The sequence below is a fragment of the Empidonax traillii genome, unplaced genomic scaffold (genome assembly GCF_003031625.1).
Source record: "Empidonax traillii isolate 1590-97213 ecotype Southwest subspecies unplaced genomic scaffold, ASM303162v1 scaffold125:size1524877, whole genome shotgun sequence".
Taxonomy (NCBI): Eukaryota; Metazoa; Chordata; class Aves; order Passeriformes; family Tyrannidae; genus Empidonax; species Empidonax traillii.
Window position 1 is genome coordinate 217073 of NW_020955318.1, and position 19427 is coordinate 236499.

Sequence of the window (19427 nt, forward strand, 5' to 3'; positions counted from 1 at the left end):
CGACCACTGCACTCTAGGAAGCTTCCTCCAAGTTCTCTCTCCCCTCCTTTTATCTGTAGCATCTGCATTATTTTAAGAGATGATTATCAACTTTCTCGGTAGTAACTATCCTATCTTACTACCTTCTGTTCCCTCCTGAATTTCCCACTTAGCCACCATGTGTACACTTTTCAGGATTCTCACCAACTTGCAGTTCAGTGCAAGTTTGCCCAACCCTGAAAACTTCCATACATACATGCCAAGAGCATAACTCACTAAACAGGAAATACTGCACATGGATGCCTAGCCAAATACTCCTAACTTTAGCTGTTATGGCAAATAAATTCAATGTGTCATATCACAGAAGTATTAATTATAGCATACACTGTCACACCCAGTCTTACATGAATTTACACTTCCTACCAGGTGTACCTGCTCTCTAAAAAGTGCTTTGTCTAAACACATTAACAAGCACTTCCTGTCAGATGCTGGCACACAAAGATACCTTTACAAAAATTTATATCCTAATCCTATAGAAGTAAACAGTTTTTGGATAGTTTAACTCCCTGAACTGACTAGGCATGGAGCCAGACAAAGGCTGGGCCAGGGAGGGGAGTTAAAAAACCCACAAACATTTCTCTCCCAGTGAGAGACTGGGAGGTGAAGGTACAAACATCAGCTCCAGTTTGGGCTACAGTTTTACTGACAGCTGGATGCAGATGTAACATTCCTTACTCAGAGGGAGAGATCTCCTCTATCCTGTCCTTGCTTCTCATCATCCCTGTGTCAGAAGCAGAGAGGGTTGAAGGGAACCTCTTTTCTCCAGCACAGAGCTGTAAGGTCAGTTCACTGCAACCCACAGAAACTTAAATGAGCCCATCAACACACAATTTTGAGAACTGCTTTAAGTTCATTTTAACACCAGAGGTTATTATCCTAAAACAAAAGTTCAAAGTATTGGAATCAGTTGTCTGGGATGTCTGACAGGATGCTTGTAAAAATCTGAGTTTCAAGGTAAAACGTACTCTATAAAAACACAGGTTAACCAAAAATGAGTTCTTGTATCTGACAGAAATAAGCCTTTGTGTTTGATGGAAATAGTGGAATTAAGCTGCCTATGTCTTAAATGTCTTTAATCGATCTGTTTGGGCTTTTTCCCCACAAAGAGCTCTTAGTTGGTCTGTCTTACTGAAAAGGTAAAGTTCCTACTCCAGAAGTGACAACTCTGCAGCACTGCCAAAACTGTCTGACCAGCTTGGATCACACACACCACCAGAGCAGCTTGGCTACTTTGGTACCTAGAAGCTCTGCACTGCAGTGCACTGGCACCCTACTCACTCTAAGGCAGCCTGGAGATGTGCAGGACAGCAGTGTACTGCACCACTGGACATGCCCTGTGGCGCTACAGCAGGCGGAGCCACAACATAGTAATCCATATAAACAGTAATTAATGGATATGATCTCTATCACCCTAAAGGCAACAAGACATTACAGTTTTCACTGCTAAACACACAAAGAGTGAAATATAAAGGTGAAAATAAAATTCTCACCTATTTACTGTGTAAGGACTAAAGATATTTAGTAGATTATTTAAGATTTTATAAATCAACACTTAAAATTTATCATTTATCTCACAAAAACATACCTTCTCTGAAGTTCTTAAATTTAAAACAATTTATTATCACTGATGAAAAGAAGTGCTCAACTGTTTTTAATCTTCATGGATTAACTACTAGTACAAAGAAAGCATTTATACTGAATAGATTAAATTATAGACTATTATGGTGATGATACAGACTACATAAGGCAGTAATGACAAAGCGACGAACCTGCAACATATCCGGCCCATGCAAAATACATTTAAACCATTAAATTATGAAAAATCTAAACTTGCAGCTCCATAGTTGTTTTAATTACAAAAACACCCTCTGAAATATGAACAAATTGCAAGCAATGAGTCACAAGTAGTGATTTGTTCTTCATTCCTGCAGCACAAATTCTAGTTTGAACTCTTTTACTCTTAACATTAAATAAAAGTTTTAGTATTTTGCAGTTCTGCCAAACTGAAACAAAATCAGAAGTACTACTGATCAATAAAAGACAACAATAAAAGAAAAAAGTATTAGTTGTGGAGATAAAATCTGCCTTCCTGAGGCTAGATACAGCATAACACACTGAACATTAAATACTCACTGAAGAGTTTATGAACACTTAAAGGACATTGCTTATGTAGGTAGCTTCACAGGAATAAAGGTATTGGACAATTTTACATTAATACTGTAGCTCAGAGAACTTAAAAAAAATTTTCCTCATTACAAAAATTTAAGTTTGCTCTCCAGAATTTTGCATAACTTATCTCTGTCCTCCTCCCTCATTTCTATCTCAGCAGGAACCAACATATAGCTCTGATGCAAAACCTGAACCTTAAGCTTATTGTATCTATGGTACAGAAGCCATATTTCTAATTACCGCATGTATTTAATCAAAAGTATGATAATCTCATTGTAAAAGGAACCTAAAACAATTTAAAAATGCATATAGAATAGTCTTTTGAAAAAAAAAAAAACAGTATGAATTGATACAATCATTATTGCATGAAGATTATTACCAATTATAACCCACTACGTATGTTAAAGCCATTATTGCAACACTACAAGAAATAAGAGAACACTTTTCAAACTTGATTGTGTGTCCCAGTGGATATATAAACAATATAACATGCTGTCTTGCAAAGCTGAATAGTTATTCAGATAGAACTAAATATTGCAATTTAGAAGAAAACACTGTTCAAATTGTGACTTCAGAATTTTCTCGCAATGCTCAAATGGACACAGAAGTGTACGAAGTAAGAGAATACTGTATGTACCCAATATTCTATAATAACAGCAATGAATCAGTGTTGGAAAAGTACATAAAGAAAAGCACAAATCTGATTTTTAATATGGTTATCTTCTCAAAGGTTAAAGCCATACAAAATCTGATAGATGTATACAGAATAGGTCTCCTAGAACACAAGCCTACCAGAAAATGAAATATTCTGATGACTTTGAAGAGTTGGATGTCACTGATAAAAAGGCATGTACATGGACTTGTGAATTACTACATTGTGTCTACAACAATTGTCCAGTACTACTCCTGTAGTGCCACATGCTCGTAAGTACAAAGCATTTGGCATAGCCTGCATGTCCACTAGTCAAAGAAAATTTTCAGCTTTAACGGGAGTTAGTAGCACTTTGTACCTTCCAAATACGTTATCACTGCCCAAGTTATTAGTACTGAGCACTTAAATAGTCTAAAATTGACTATTCTAACAAAAAGGAAAAAAAAAAAAGCCAATAGCTGTAGCTGTCAAGAGTACCATGTAGTTAGTAATGCACTTTAAAAGAAGAATCAAACTTCCATAGAAGACATTTAAATTACACATGACTTGGGTAGTTACAACATAGTCCCAAACTGTGATACAAGCAGCTTCTTGCAATATGAGTGACATTTTGCTTTGAAACTCCTCAAAATTTTGAATTTGTGTTACAAATGGAAAAGCTGCACAGGTATTTGGAAAGCCAAGTAAGTATGCCTTTGAGCTGCTTAACGGATGCAGTTTGATGTGATTTTATTTAAGAGCTGAACACAAACTGTAACATTTTAAGATGTTTCCCAACAGCAACTCAGTTAAGTGTGTCTTTGAACAGCTTTGAACACAAATCCAGGCCAGCGCTCTGGCTTGTAAATCCTATCACTTTTGTAAGTGGAAACACTGATACTCCTATCCTATAGGAGTGTGTGGTTAAGCAAAGTTGTTAGTAGAGCATTAAGGCTCCTGATTCAGAAACACAATTCTTTACTAAATATATATGCTTTTTCTGTGTTTAGACTCCTATTCCAATAGCATATGGCTTCAGCATCTACTAAAACTCAGAGCATGTCAGACAAAGCATGGGGTTAAAAACACTGGGTGAACATATCTTCACACCAAAAGCATCTCATCTGGCTGGTTAAACTACAAAGGTCAAAGTCATCTATGGTGTTCATGGAGATACACCCTTCATTTGCATCCCAATCACTTGCTATTATATAAAACTAAGAAAAAAGTCCCTTCCTTAGCTATAACTAAACTTGAATTCACCTTGGAATTTGACCTACTCTGCCCAGTAAAGCAACAGCTAGTTCTACCTGGATTCTAAAGGAATCTCAATTTACCATACTGCCAGAAATTCTAAACATTACTTCATCTCCCATAAATGTCTCTCTATACTTTAATACTCCTCTTCCATTGTTTATTTTGTCTCTTATCAATTGAAATCAAGGTAGGATGTTTTTTCTGAATTGTAATTCTAGTAATTGTATTCTAATAATATGGGCCTAAATTACTGGGACAATAACGTGTTTTGTGGCAAGCACAGGCCAAGAAATTTCATAAGTTAAGTGATCTTGCCCAACATATTAACAGCATCACTGACCACTAACTACAATGGTGTGCAAGAAGGAAAGAAGCCAGTCAGCATCCTCAGATACTACTCATTTATCCTAATTCCCAATACTTCTCTCATTTCCTCACTTTTTAGAGACTTTTGTACTCAAAAATATTTGACTGGGGAAAAAGAAATTGCCAGTGCTAAATGTTTAAGAGTCTGACCAACGATAAGGACTAAATTAGGATTTCCAAAATGCATATAATCGCTTCATTTGCGTCATTCCTAGCTCACTCAAAACATAATAAGTTATATAAAACTACTTAGATCCTCCTATTTAAAATTGGTTTGTGCAAAATAAAGAATCAACATAAAAGAAAACTGAATTAAAATGCAACTGACCTATTTTCAGCTATTTATCTCTGAAGTGCTCCACTAATCCAAAAAGATATAATAGAACTAGTACTTATCTTAATAGAAGAATCCCACAAGAATCAAGGTTCAAGATAACTCAAGGCAGTTTGACTCTAATCAGACAACCTCCCACTATCCACCAAGTGCTGCGACTACCAGCTTGGAAGAAAAAAGTAATTTTTGGCAAAAGATCAGATTAACGATTAACCCAGCCACCACTAATCATCATGTTAGTGAAGTGGCACTTGGCAACAAACCCAATAAATCATCAACACTTTCTATCCTGGTTAACATGAATTTGGTAATAATTAAAAAAAAAACAACACACACACAAAAAAACCCTACACAACCAAACCACAACAAAACCACTCAGAGATATGTAAAGTCATGCCTCAAGAGTCAACAAACTCAAAAGATTCTAAACCTGAACATATCAGTTAGTGTCCACTCTCAGAAAAAGAAGGATCATTGAATTAACACTCCCTGCCCTATATTTAAGCAAAATTTCAAAGTGTTCATTACATCAACACAGTTATGATATTTACTACAAATAACAGTGAAAAAAAATCACAGTTTCTTGCTACATCTACTAAAAAGCTCAAAATGGAAAACTAAATGTTTCAGAAGTTACTATGAACTTCAAAGGTCAGTTAAGTGAAAGCAACTAATCCACATATGTAGATATGCTCTAGATACACTCTAGAGATTGAAAGAGTATGAATACCAAGATGAAAGATGAACCATTCTTCCAAGTTCTTCTGTCACTGCAATTATGAACAAATATCCACTTACAGCAAGGTTGCTGTGTTTTGTATCTGCTTGTCTTTCACAGCAATCAGAGCTTCAAGTTTTCTGAATCAGTGATTCAGTTTTTTGAACCAAGACCCCCCACAGTCAACTTCAGCATATAAACAATATTAACATCTACTTATATCAAAGTTTTTACAGATAATACCATATTTTTAACACTTAATCAGCTGCAAAGCTCTTGAGGCTAACGAATACTAAAATATATTTGTTGTTCAAACAGCTGTTACCTTCTACTTTTTACTTGGTTTTCTACTTTAGAAACTTGACATAGGAACATTTATGATCACTGACTCTCACAAGTAATTTAGAAATACCCTCTGAACCCTTGCAGATTGTCAAGTGAGAACTACTACTTGAGCTCTTTTTGGCTTTTCCTTTTCCTATAGGTCTAGGTCCATACATCTGCTGGGTCCTCACCTAAGTAAGGCTTCCTGAAGGAAGCTCTTCCTTGTTGGTGTTTCGGTGCTGTGAAAGTTCACGAAAGGAGCAGTCAGATTGTTGTTCTCAAGACAGAACTACATACATTCTGTACTTTTTAAATGTTGGATTACTAGCAGATCTTTCAAGCTTGTGTTTTCCACCTAAGCAAATAAGTATCTTGAGCTAGACCCCATAATTCAATTTCTTTCCATCAACTCTCTTGCCTACTACTTGATGGCACGTGTGGCTGGAGTCCACTTTTGGGACCAATGCGATCCATCCACGGATGCGATCCAGTGCCGATGACGATCCTTGCCCGTCGGGGGTATTGGGCCATCTGATCTTTAAAGCTCCCTTCCAACACAAACCACTTTATGAACTTCTTTGCTAGAGCGACCAGTTAATGTCTCACGAAGGAAAACGACTTGCAAACCCATTTCTTACTTCGGAGTAAGTCGCGCATCGTGTTTGAAACTTATTATTCAAATGAGTGAGCGAAGTTTGCCCCCACACAAAACCAGCAGGCCTATCGAGAGATGCGGGGGAATGTGGGGATGCTGTTCCACGGGGCAGGAGGGCCTCCGCGGGACGGTCCCGCCCCGCCGGTGAGCTACGGGACGCTTCATCCCCTCCTAAAATCACTATCCCAGGAAGCTAAGGTAAAACAGGAAAAGCACATCCGTTCCTGGGGCTTTCTCCAGCGGCGGAGGGGGGGTCACCCACGTCTCCAGTGCCCCCCCACCTCATCCTGGTGTACCTCAGCCCACCCCCCCGCCCCGTCCACGTCGCCCTGAAGCCTCTCCCCTCTCCCCCCCGCAGGGTCGGTACTCACAGGGTGACCGTGCGGTTGGGCAGCGCCTCGGGAGGCAGGACCTGGGCGAGCTCCAGGTTGCTGCAAACCACCTTCACCTCCACGGCGCCGCCGGCCGCCGCCTTGCCGGCGCTCTTGGGGCGCCCGTCGTACTTGCAGCCCGGGGGCAGCGCGGCCCCGCCGCCGCCCAGGGCCGCCAGCAGCAGCAGCGCGGGCAGCAGGAGCCGCGCCGGGCGGCGGCGGTGGCAGCGCGGCGGGCGGCAGGGAGCGCGGCGGCCCGCGGGCGGCATGGCGGGGCAGCGCTGGGCCCCGCGCCGCTCCTCCCGGCCACGGGCGGGACAGGCCGGAGGAGGGCAACGAGAGAGGGAGGGGGCCGGGCCCGCCCTGGCCTGGCCCCGCGGGGGCGGCGCCGCCGCCATGCGGTGCGGCGGGAGCCGCGTCCTTTGTGTGGGCCGGGCGGGCCGAGCGCGGCGGCAGCGCCGCCTCCCGCCGGGCCCGACCCCGCGCACCGAGCGTGCCCGCCGCACCGCGGGGATACTACGCAAGCGCCGCCGCGTGGCCGTGCCCCCGCGCCTGCGCGACGCGGGGCCGGGGGCGAGGGTGGCTCTTGGCTGAGCTGCCCCTCAGTGCGGGTTTCTGTGGGACCCCGCCGTCCGCGGAGCCCCCCGCCCCTTGGGCGCTTCGTGCGCCCTGTCCCCCTCGGAGGATCGAACCAGAGCGCTTTGGTTGCCCTCTCTGCTTCCGTAACTTGCCTCGCACCCCTCGGCTCCACTCTAGCAGGTGGGGCCGTTGCCGTTCGCGCTCCGTGCGGAAAGGACAGTCCCCCGCCGAAGCGCTGAACGGCTTTCCGAATTCCTAGCGCCAAATAAGCAGCACTTGTGAGACATTTGTCCTCAAATCATCCCTGTAAAACGAAGTAAGCAGTTACTCTCGCTTGACAGCCAGAGAGTCAGAAGGCTGGGAAACATTATCTTAGTATCAATCTCAATTGTGTAAAAAAAAAAAAAAAAAAACAAAACCAAAAAAAACCCCCCAAAAAAACCCCAACAAACCCAACCCAATCCAAACACATAAAAACGTACTAACCGCCTCCCCCCCTTACACACACACACAAAACCCCCAAAACCACCACCATCACCACCTCAAAACGTACCTACAACGTGTGTTTTCATTGCACACTTGGGGCTACTTCTCTGGGTGTAGTCAGGTCATGTTCTCACATTTCTCTGCAGCCAGGGCAGCCAGGCGTGAACGCTTCTGTGCCAGTGACAGCTGAAATTCTCAATACGTTCTTTGCCTGGGGTAGGTGTGAGGATAATAAAAGAACTGTTACCTGTAACTCGCAATCAAATTACAAGAACTGGCAGCATCTACTTTAAAAATTTTAAGATAGATTATGTGGAACTTGTAGCAAGTTGTGGTCCCTAACTCAGAACTTAAGAGGGCTCCATCCTTGCAAAAGAGCACTGGTAAATAGCACCCTGCAAACTACCTGATATTACACAGAAATGCCATTTTAGATATTGGCAAAAAATCTAAAATCTACAAAATCTTTAACTTAAGATGTCCTTGAATAATGTTGAGCACTCAGATGTGACTCAGTTTTAAACATAACCTAATGAAAGATACTGGCAAACCATCAGAATTGTGGATTGGAGCAAGAAGAACAAGGTTACAGTAAAAACATCATAATCACCCTTTACTGTAGCCTCTTACAAATGAAAATGGAACCTGTCCCTATGAACTGAGATTATTGACCAGAGTGCAAAGAGGACACAGGTCCCTGAACTTTAATATTATGTTTGTGTGCCACTGAGTCACTCAACAGGACCAACCTGATCTGAGTGAGATGCGAGGCCACTCTAACACTTGAACTAAATTAGGTCAGGACACAAAACACAAAGTTGACAATGCTTTTCTACTCTTATGCTGTGGTTATACCAACTGTAAGAGAAGAGAGGTCTAATTAGCATAAAATTCACCAGCGTAGAGTTAATTCTTCCATTTGGGGCGCTTTTTTTAAAACAAATTCAAGCTGTAGAATGAGTTTGTATTGGAACAGTGCATAGTATCATAGAACCTTATCATTTTTTATCTGGCACCAAGAATTTTAAAGCTGGGTTGACTGTATCAAACCATGGCCCAAGATACTTTTTCCCTCAGAAGTAGTACTGGGTTAAACACTTCTTCCCTTTTGCTGCCTTCTTCCCATAACCTTTGGCTGCATCAGTAATGTGACCTGAATCACTGCACAGCTACATAAAAAGCTTTTGCTGGGTGAAGGATCAACATGGAGTAAGGCATAAAATTGCCTCTTCTGGCAGCATGGGGCAGTTTGTGCCAGTTTAGACCATTGATCCCACCATAATTTTGGCTTTGCTTCACCACAATTTCAGCACAGCTCATCTAGATTGTACTATTGAAAGGAACATTCTCCCGGTTTCTCTCAAGATACTTGCTTCCCTACCTTATCTTGTATTTGTGGCAATGCATATGTTTTGGCCAGTTGTATCAGTGAGATGATCCATGTGGTCACATAAAGGTGACGATGGGAATGGGCAACTGTTGCTTCTGGTGTCTGTGACCACAGCCCATCTTAATTCTCCATGTCTCCATAATCCTGGAGAGTCAAATTTGTTGTTACAGCTTTTCATCTTAATGTCATGTCTAGTTCCTTTCATTATAATTTACAGATTTGCGTGTTACTCACCGTTTATATTTATGAGCTATCTGCTTTGTTCTTTTCTTCTCCACTGAAACCACCCCTTACTAAGATCTCTGACTATGGATCCCAGTTGCAAAACTACAATTTTAAATTATGTCTCTTATTAAACTGCAGCTGTTGGAACCTACAAGTGTTGTTCCCTGATTTTTATTCTAATTTTGACTGCTTCTGCAGTGAATAATCCAAATATAACCATAATCCAAAATATAGGTTGCACAGGAGTCACCTAACACATTTCATGAATGGGGGGTTTTTTAACTGTGATATGCCTTTGTCAAGTTTATTAGGTCACTACTTTTATTGTAATTGTAGTGGTCTAAGGATATAAAAACAAAGTTACATCATATGTCTACTTCAAAAACCAGAAAGTCCTGTTGCTCCTAGCTTCCCAACAGCCCCTTTACCTGTAAGTTATATGCCCTCACTCTTGCTCCACCTGCTTTAGTTATCTGATTGTTCAATAAACAGATTCAACTCAACAACTAAGCTAGCCTTTTTTTGTGTGTGTGTTTAGTTTTCTGCCAAGTTATTGAGTTGAATCAACTTAGAGAAAGGTTAAAAGAGTATCAGAGGTGGAAAAAGGGGAGGGCATGAGAGAAGAGAGTAGAACCTCCCATCTAGGCAGCAAAGTAAGCCATCCTAAGTAACTTCAAGAAAAACAAGGTTTGTATGGGGAGGCAATATTTTTCTGTATTGATCCCCTCATTCTCCATCAGTGTCAGTAATTTTGTTGGTGCTTTCTTGCAGTGAGACATTAACTTGAATTTTTTTTAATGCACTTTGCTTCCAGATTGCCCATAAACATACTTTGTCCCTTTCTGTGGTTTCTCTTCCCTTTTTAAAATTTACCACTAGTACATTCAGTTTTGAAAAGTAATTTTAAATGAATGTACTAGTGGCAACTAGGGAAAACCACAGAAAAGGACAATTTTTCTTCCCTTCTTTCTAGTCTACTGATTACTAACTTTTTGTATTCAGTATATCAAGAAGAAGGGTGTGGGAAAGAGTAGAAGGCAACTAAATTCTTATCAGTGTTTATGTGTAAACAAAGGTAGCTTTGGCAGCACTTCAAATTCTTTATTTGTCCTCAGATCACAGAGATAAATAGGAGCTTTTATGTGATTTTCGTGTGTCTTGCATTTTGATTCTTTTGTTACGCCAGTCTTTTTCTTTTATCATCCCTTATTTTATATCCTTGCACATTTTCCTAGGCTATCATCACCTTCACTAAAATGAGTGCTCCCTAATTCTCCTCTCAAGAGACTACCGTGTTGCTTCATATCTTACGGGGGTTTTTTTCTTGCTGCCACAGTCTTCTACCTACCACATTTCATGGACTGGGACATCATCAGCTATGTTTTGTTTACTACAGCAATTGTCAAGGAAGAGAAAGCATTTGGTTGCCCTCAGCTATGTCTGCAATACTGTGGTTATTTGATATTCCAAGTACAGGGAGGTGATGATAACTGCTGACACATGCTGGCTTGCTGTTGGTAACCACTAAATCCAGGCATGTGCAGAGTCACCTTTGTACAACAACTACTTCTTACACAGCTGCAGGTTGTAGTATTATATCCCTGCCTCTGTCAGGCAGTTCACTGAGGTACCCCAAGCTCTGCTCTGTGGAATAAACGTATATTTCCAGATGCTTGGCTTTGGTGTTTGTCATGTTGGACATTCTCCATTTGTTCTCAGACACAGAGATACTCTCTGCAAGCCCCTCTCCCCAGTTTACTGCAGTCAAAGGCCAGAGATCCTTAGTGTCAGTAGTATAATGGGGAAAATAGAGTTTTTAGCCTCAGTTGAGAGTCTGAGGAGAAACACCATTTCCCTTTACCTGGTTGTTCCTTTAAGTATACATATTTCAAGAACACCAGACATTCGTTGACTTAGTTTGTCTTAGAGAAAAGTTTTGTGAAATGTTTAAAAGGAGAATGCTCTCCAGGCTGTTTATTTAGAGGTGTTGGGGTTTGGATACCAATAAATCCCAAATTAAGTGAGAATTAGACACTGAAATATTTTATATTAAAACTTGAAATACCACTAGATTTCTGCAAAAAGAATAGTCAGGCCCTGAACATTCTATGTGGATTCAGCAGACTCATATAGGGATCTCACTCCTCTTCTGTGGTTCTAGTCTATAACTGTAAATGGAACACTTTGAAACACAGTTCCATCACTAAATTTTAGACAGCAATGTGCACAGCTTGAAAATATGTCAAATATATTGTGAAAAGGTTCTTTTTAATGTACAGTTCCATCATCACTTTTCCAGTGTTTGGCTTCCAAGTAATTGTTTCATGCAGTTTTGAAACATCCTGGCTTTCAGTATGTCTTATGTGAATTTTCATAAAAATAAAGCTATAGAAAAATATATTTGCATGGAAGATGAAGATATAAATATAGTTTTCATACAACCTAGCATTAAAAATTTTCTAAAATGTGTTACCATCATTCCAGCCCCTTTTGGAAATATATTTCATCTGTTAGGCACATTACTCAGCATTAATGCACTTATAGGTTTCCGAGCAATAATCTACTAATAAAAATGGAAATAAAACAGTTTTATTTCTACTCCTCATCATACTTTGTTAAATACTTTAAAAGATCTTATATTGTAAGTAGGTTTCAAACACGCAGAACTGTTGGGAAAAACAAGGATGAAAACAAAACCTGACTACTTCATTACTAACACAGTAGCTCTTATGGCTTAAAAAAAGGCAGTGGTATTCCAAGATGATGGTGATTATGTCTGGATAGATAGATGTGGATTTGCACTGTTGTGTGAACAATGCATATGAAAGAAAAACTGTCTGATGCTTAAGCAATTCAGATAGTTCCGAAGTTAAACTTCCTTAACAGGAATACTTTGAAGTATTTCCTTCACTCCCAAACCTTATCACCTTAGATTTTACAGAACATTAACCCTAGAAAAGTCCCAATTTTATTGGCTGCGTAATGTCGCCTGAAGCAAGAGATTCTCTTTTTCTTCTCTGCGTGACATCTCAAACTCAGGCAGAGAATTTAGATGGAAAAACAGAAGGGAAAAGGCTAATATAATAATGAAAATAAAATAGACTACACTGGCCAGAGGCAAGCAGCAGCTGGGTCCCACACTGACGTGGGACTGTAGCTCAGACAATATCCTGCAGGACTTAACCAGGCCTGGGCAATAGTACAAATGCTAAGGGGGATGATAAGAAGCTCACCTGGACTCAGAGGTGTACCCACAGCCCATGGAGCAGGAGTTGTGAACACACCGATGGCAACAAATAACAGACTGCCTTTGAAAGAGAGGTTGGGGTCCTTGCTGTCAAGAAACCAAAATGCATCTACACTCTATATGGCATATGGATACATGGCACAGTGAGTACGATGCAGAGATGAAGAGGAGGCAGACACTGATCTCTCCTCTGTGATGACCAGTGACAGGACCCAAGGGAATAGTCTGAAGTTTTGTCAGGGGAGGTTTAGGTTAGATGTTAGAAAAAAGTTCTTCACCCAGAGGGTGGTTGGGCACTGGAACAGGCTCCCCAGGACAGTGGTCACAGCACCAAGCATGACAGAGCATTTGAACAGTACTCTCAGACACATGAGACTCTTGGGGATTGTCCTGTGCAGATCTAAGGGTTGGACTCTGTGATCTTTGTGGGTCCCTTTCAACTTGGCATATTTTGTGAATCTGTGAGATGAAAAAAAAAAAAAAAAAGCAGTCAGTGAATGGGAGAAGCAGTGAGTCTTACCGTGGCACTCCTTCAGAACTCAAACCCATACCTTTCAGCAGGTGGAGCCACAGCAGTAGGTTATAGCGTGCCTGTCTAGTTGCAGAGCTATGTCATTAGAGAAGTGATCTCTGTGGCACCCTCAATTTCTAAATAAAGCCACAGTCTAAACAATCTGCAGTGAGACTTGTACTGATCTTTTCTCCCAGTACATTTTATCCATAGGATTACTTATAGTTCTGGTAAGCAATCACAAGGCATAAAAAATGAAGCAATAGGAAGCATAATAATAAATAGCAATTAATACATCATTATAGGTTTGCTTCTCAAGACAGAAGGAAATGGAGAAAACAATGCATTTTGATGTCAACATCAGCAAAATTTCTGGATCCTGATCTTTGGGTACTTAATCATCCTGACATCTAGGCACTTTCACAGGAGTTTTGGCAGTGAAAGTATCCAGGGAAAACTTTTTGTTCAAGCAGGCCCTGCAGACCGCTCATTTTTTTCAAAAAAGTGTGATTTTATCTTGATAAACACAGCACGGTAAACGTATTTCAAATTGTCTTTTGTGCTTCCCAGGCCATTGAGATTCAAGTATTTAATTTAGACTTTATTGAACAGTTATTATATATTAAACAAATAGCAGCTACATACTAAAACATATTTGCAGAGTATTATGGCAATGCAGTAGGTCCATATCAATTTCGCTGTTATGAATCTATTGCATAACTTTTAATCCTTGGTGAGTGTTTAATAATCAGTATTCACATAACATACACTAACTGTCGTATTAAATCTGAATTAATTGTGGCTCAGGGAACATTAATTTAAAAGGTTACCTATTTTCCCAGCAGATCTGATCTTTGTTTCATATTTTTCCATTAAAATTAGTGTTAAAGACAGAGTAAATTTGTTTCATTTAGAATATAGTTACTAGGTGCTCTGAATACCTGTGAATCATGTTCTGCTAAGCTTCTCTGCTAAAGATTCTCCTCCATTTTCTTTTAGTGAGTGTAATTAGCATTACCTGGAGATAATAAAATATCACATAGTTGTTTAGGAAAAGTAATCGCTCTTGACTGAAGGAACTGACGTTCAGCAGTTCATTAAAATCAGAGTCAAAATTTGTCTCTGGGATTTGCTTATTTCTGGTTTGCAAAGTGACCAACTCCCAGGAAGGGATGTAAGATTGTAAATTTTTGAAATACTTTTCTTCTCTAAATGAATCATGATCACCACAGCAATGATATAAATGTGATTCTATTGCTGCAGTCCTCTGCACAAGGAATATGAGAAGCTGCAATAATGCTGTATGTAGACCTTGAAGACTGTACAGACAAGAGCAATAATTAGCATCAGAGTGTTTTGGTATGAGAAATGAGATAATTCATTAGAGAAAGGGTCAAGATTTCTTGAAATTAATGCCAGGAGAAACGAATCAAATAATCTAACATACACTATAAGAAGACATCACAAGTCCATATTGACCGCTGGAGATTCAACTGTGAATTGACCATATCTGATTCAAGCTCTCTAGAAAGATATTTCTGAGAACATCCAGAGGTAGAGAATTCATTGCTTGTGTTTTTAAACCCATCAGCCATCAATTTATAATTTTTCCCTGTTAGTCAGTTCAATCCTGTGTGGAACTTGTGTTATACTTTTTCAGATTAAAAGTTCAAGCAGGTCATTATGCCTTGAATACTGGCACAACAGTAAGACTGCTTCTGTTCTCTAAATTTCACTCTGCTTTACAAGACATTAAATTGAACACCCCTGAGTAAGAAAAATGCTTCACAGACTCTCCTTGTAGTCCCATGCTCAAGGTAATTGAGCACTGAAAAAGAAAAGTATCCTTTATAGATGCTTTATGGCATTGTCCATGCCCACAACAGAGACAAAATCAAATATTTTTACAAGACTTCCAAATATCTAGTTTTCTAATGTATTTTGTTTGCTGCTTTGCAGACCTGTTAAGTTTATCCATTGGTTCGTATTTTGCATCATCTTGTAGCTGGGCTGTGTTCTCGTAAGTTTGCAGTGCCATGTTGCACTTTTTCTTCCACTCTATAGCACTGAATACCAGATTGTGTTGCCACTGGCAGGCTGAGTCACAGAACAGGATAGAGGCTGGCCTGATATGTCACATCAGGTGAGCAAAGGATTGGTGTTCAAAAGCATGTTGCTGAAGTGTAGATAAGAACTGTCTGGCTTCACATTTGTTGTATAGAATATTATTAGATTTTGACTCTGTATTTGATGCAGAGATAAAACAGAGATAAACAGCATGAGGATCTTTCACAACGCCTTCTAGGGTCTCAATTATCTGGTGCTTGCTCTCATGGAAGTTGAATATTGAGGGAGCTGATGGCAGTCATTGCCATGAAAGAGTGCAAGCCTCATAATCTTGTCTAGTCTGAGAAAATAGGGAGTGTTTAAAAAGAGTTAAATTGTGCTAGTTAAATAAATCATAAAAATAGATTTTGCTGGCTGGGGTTAAACCAGAGATTACAAAATTTCTGGCTCTTGCCACCTATTTCTTGCACTCATGTTGTAGCTCTAGCTCTAGTTTGGCTGGAGCAGTGATCTTTACTCTCAGCTGATTCATGATCTAAAAATACTAAACAAACAACAGTGCCAACGTTTTACTTTACTATCCCTCTCACCCTGAAGAAATACACACTTACAGAAAACAAGAAGTACAGGCGTCAAGAGAGGGTATGATCTTGTAAGCCAAAGGTGGCAGGCACTTCTCTAGTTCTGTTTAAGCAGACCTTTGTTCTTTGCCCACTAAGTCATTTGTTAATCAAACTGGATTTTATTAGTCAAGTCCTACTGTTTACTGCTCAGTTTAATATCCATCTCCATTTCTTTGCCTCTGGAAACCAAGCAGAGTCTAAAATATTATTACAATTTAAAAGAACAGAAAAAGTGAGGGTTGAGGAAAGATGAAGAAGAATTATAGGCCACTAAATTTAACTTCAATACCTGACAAATAACTAGAACAATTAGTAAAGCAAGAGCAGTCAGTATGTAAACAGGTTGGAGAAAATGCAGTAATAAATTGGTAACACATTTGTAAAAAGCACAAATGAAGTGAAACCAAACTAATTGGTTTCTTCGATGAAATAATGAATGCGTAAAGCAAAAATGGAAGACATAATTTCTTAATATTGTTAAAACACTGATGCTGGTTGCACATGGCATTCTCAAAAAGAAGCTAAATAAATTTGGATTAAATAGAACCAACATAAAATGAATGCACAGGTAAATAAATACTGAAAAAAATTTTCCAATTGAGCTGATAGCTTGGAGGAGATCAAAACCACCTTGCATGATCAAATATGTTACATAGCTCAATTTAGACATGAAGAGGGTTGTTGTTTTTTTTTTCAAAGTAAAAAACGCCCCATAAAATAGCATCTAGTGTAAGAAACACCTAAATAAAGAAACTGAGCAGACCAGCAAAAATGACAGCCATTTTGGTTCTATGCCAGCACCAGAACAGCTTACATCAGCATAATTTTTCTGCTACACAGCTGAGTTTCTTTATTTAGATATATTAAATTCTCCAATGCATATCTAAGTGGAGCTTTGATTTCTGTAGGATTATCTCAAATTTATTTATTAACGTTGCTTCTGTTGACTGATATTTTTGTCCATTCATCTAAAAATCACAGGATTCATTAAATGTTTATGCCTTTTTGTTTTGACTGAGTGAGGAAATATGTCTAGTGGTATCACATGTCTCTAGGATCTTTTGCTCTGTCTTCTTTATAAAAGGTAATATTCTTATGATTATCTAGTTGTTTTTACAACAGCAAATAGGCATGCTGTTGTCAGGTATGGCTACCAATGTGTTTTGACACCTAAGAGAATATTTTGGCTTTTAAGAATACAGAACAAGAACTTGTTCTTTTCCCAACAGCTGATGTGCTAAGAGACAGGAGGTGATAGACATGAGAGCCCAAGATATCAATAAAAGGGTCTTTGTAAGACTTATAGACAGTACTTGTAGCAGGAACATCAGAGGCATCATCATTATCAAGACTTTTCATCGCAAATTAGAGGAAAGAAACATTTTTAGAAGACTTAAAGGAGGATTATAAACTTTCTTTTGCAGATTCTTGTGAGACAACCTTCTAAAGTGGAGGAGCATAACACACATCTGAACAGGAAGTGAGCTACTCAAAAATGACAAGAAAACATATGTATTTTAGATGTTAGAATAAAAATATGGTATTGAAAGGGCACATCGATTAAATTAAAAAAAAATGCAGAGCGCAGAGAATAGGCAGAAGCTATTAACAAAACGTTTTACACAAAAAAAATTAAGCAAATACCGTTAATTGTTAAACAGTTGATTTTGTCTGCACATAGAGATTTCTGTAGTGTTTATTTTAAAGTATAATGAATAAATATGCAACAAATAAAACTCTGATCAGTAAAACTTTTGCCACAGTCATTTCTACACTCTTAATATAGTCCAGATAGCATTAAAGTTGAAGTAAATGCGAAATTGCTTCTGACTTCCTCAGAAATGGCTTTGCACTCATAAGCAGCGTGCCTTATAATTTCAGTACCACATGACTTGAATAGTTAATTTTTAAAAGGGCAAGGATAAAATATCATTAGATAGATTGAGGTTACAAAGTTAGGAGCGTATATTTAAAAGACTAGAAATATACTGCACTGAGTTTTTTCAGGGCAAGTATCACATGTAAAGATGCAAAGAATAAGGTAACTCTTCTCCACCATAATGAATGCATTCATACCGGTACAATCACAATATTATCTTAGGATAAATTTAAAAGTTCAAAACATGTAATAAAAATGAATGGATTTAGGTTTATTCCCTCTTATAACTCAGTTTCTAGATAGGCATGTTTGCTTCATAGGAAAGCATACAAATACATATTAGATTGCAAGTGCTGCTTGCTGAGAGCAAAATAAAGGATACATGCAAATTACAAAGGAAAAATTTTGCTTATGATGAAGGGACTAGACAGTAAACAAGAGTGACAGTGGAGTTGCTGCTACTGGAGACCCACATGGCTGAGAGTTGATGCAATGTAAAAACAGAAGACATGAGATCTGTTAAGTTAGTCTCAGCAGGTAGTAAGGGCATTTTAAGAAGCCCACACTACCTCTTTTTCTCTGAGGAAGTAATGTGCCAGGCACTTTTTTCAAAAGTTGCCTGGGAATAGTACACCCTATTTAATGTCCCAAGTTTTACATTCCAGTTAGTTGCCAGGCTTTTTTAGACACTGGTATTTTGAATCAGCACAGTGAAGAGAACAGAGAGTTACATGGCCTCCAAAGTTTACAATTCTTCCTTGTGAGTTATCATGGATACAGATACTTAACATTCTACTCTAGAACTAAACCCATTACTTATAGCATACCTACACAGATTTGTTCATAGGTAACAACACTTTTACTTAAAATATACTTAACAGCACCTGATTTAGGGAGTTCTGGTCAAGCTTATAGCTCCAAATACTTTTTAGGAATGCTTCCTGGAAGATATGGAAGGGTAGGTTTTTCCCTTTTAATTGAGAACCTGCAACATAAACCTGTATGTACAAACACACAGATAAGTAGTTCTCAAACAGTTTTAAAGTGATTTTAAAATCTGCCCCACAGAAGTGCATGTGGTCACATGCAAAACAAGATAACAGATGTTAAAATAATTATACCTATGTCCTTTCTAAATGCCTGCAGCAAAAAAAAGCAAAAAAAAAGGGCCACTGCATAAGGCAACGGGGATTGGGTGATTCCCTGAAGGTGAATAAATTTGAATTACATCTGTATATGAAATTTCAGGCTCAGATCCTTATTGCTTATAATTACTGTTTTCCAAGTGCTAGTGTACAATGAGAAACAGAAAAAGTTAAAACTTGGAATATTCTGAAGTGAATTATTAGCATAATTCATTTGCAAAGACATACCTCCCACAAATCTCTACCAACAATATTTTTCCAATCAAAGAGCTTCTTCTGAAGTGTTGCAAAGAGTACCATGCAGAGGTCTGCTATACAATTATCTAAACCAAGAATCAAAGACAATATCTGAGTAAGACTAGGTGTCAGGAACAGAAAGATTTTCAAAAAGCAGAATTACATTAGCAGATG

At 39.1% G+C, this 19427-nt stretch overlaps 1 protein-coding gene across 1 annotated transcript in view; it reads right to left on the bottom strand.

Annotated features, from left to right (window-relative positions):
- ADGRA3 (adhesion G protein-coupled receptor A3) overlaps positions 1–7133 on the bottom strand; it is a 51782-nt gene extending 44649 nt beyond the window's left edge. Inside the window, exon 1 of the mRNA XM_027883353.1 lies at positions 6865–7133. Within this exon, the coding sequence (XP_027739154.1) occupies positions 6865–7133 (269 nt within the window). The remainder of the gene's footprint in view (positions 1–6864) is intronic.
- Positions 7134–19427: the final 12294 nt, after the last annotated feature.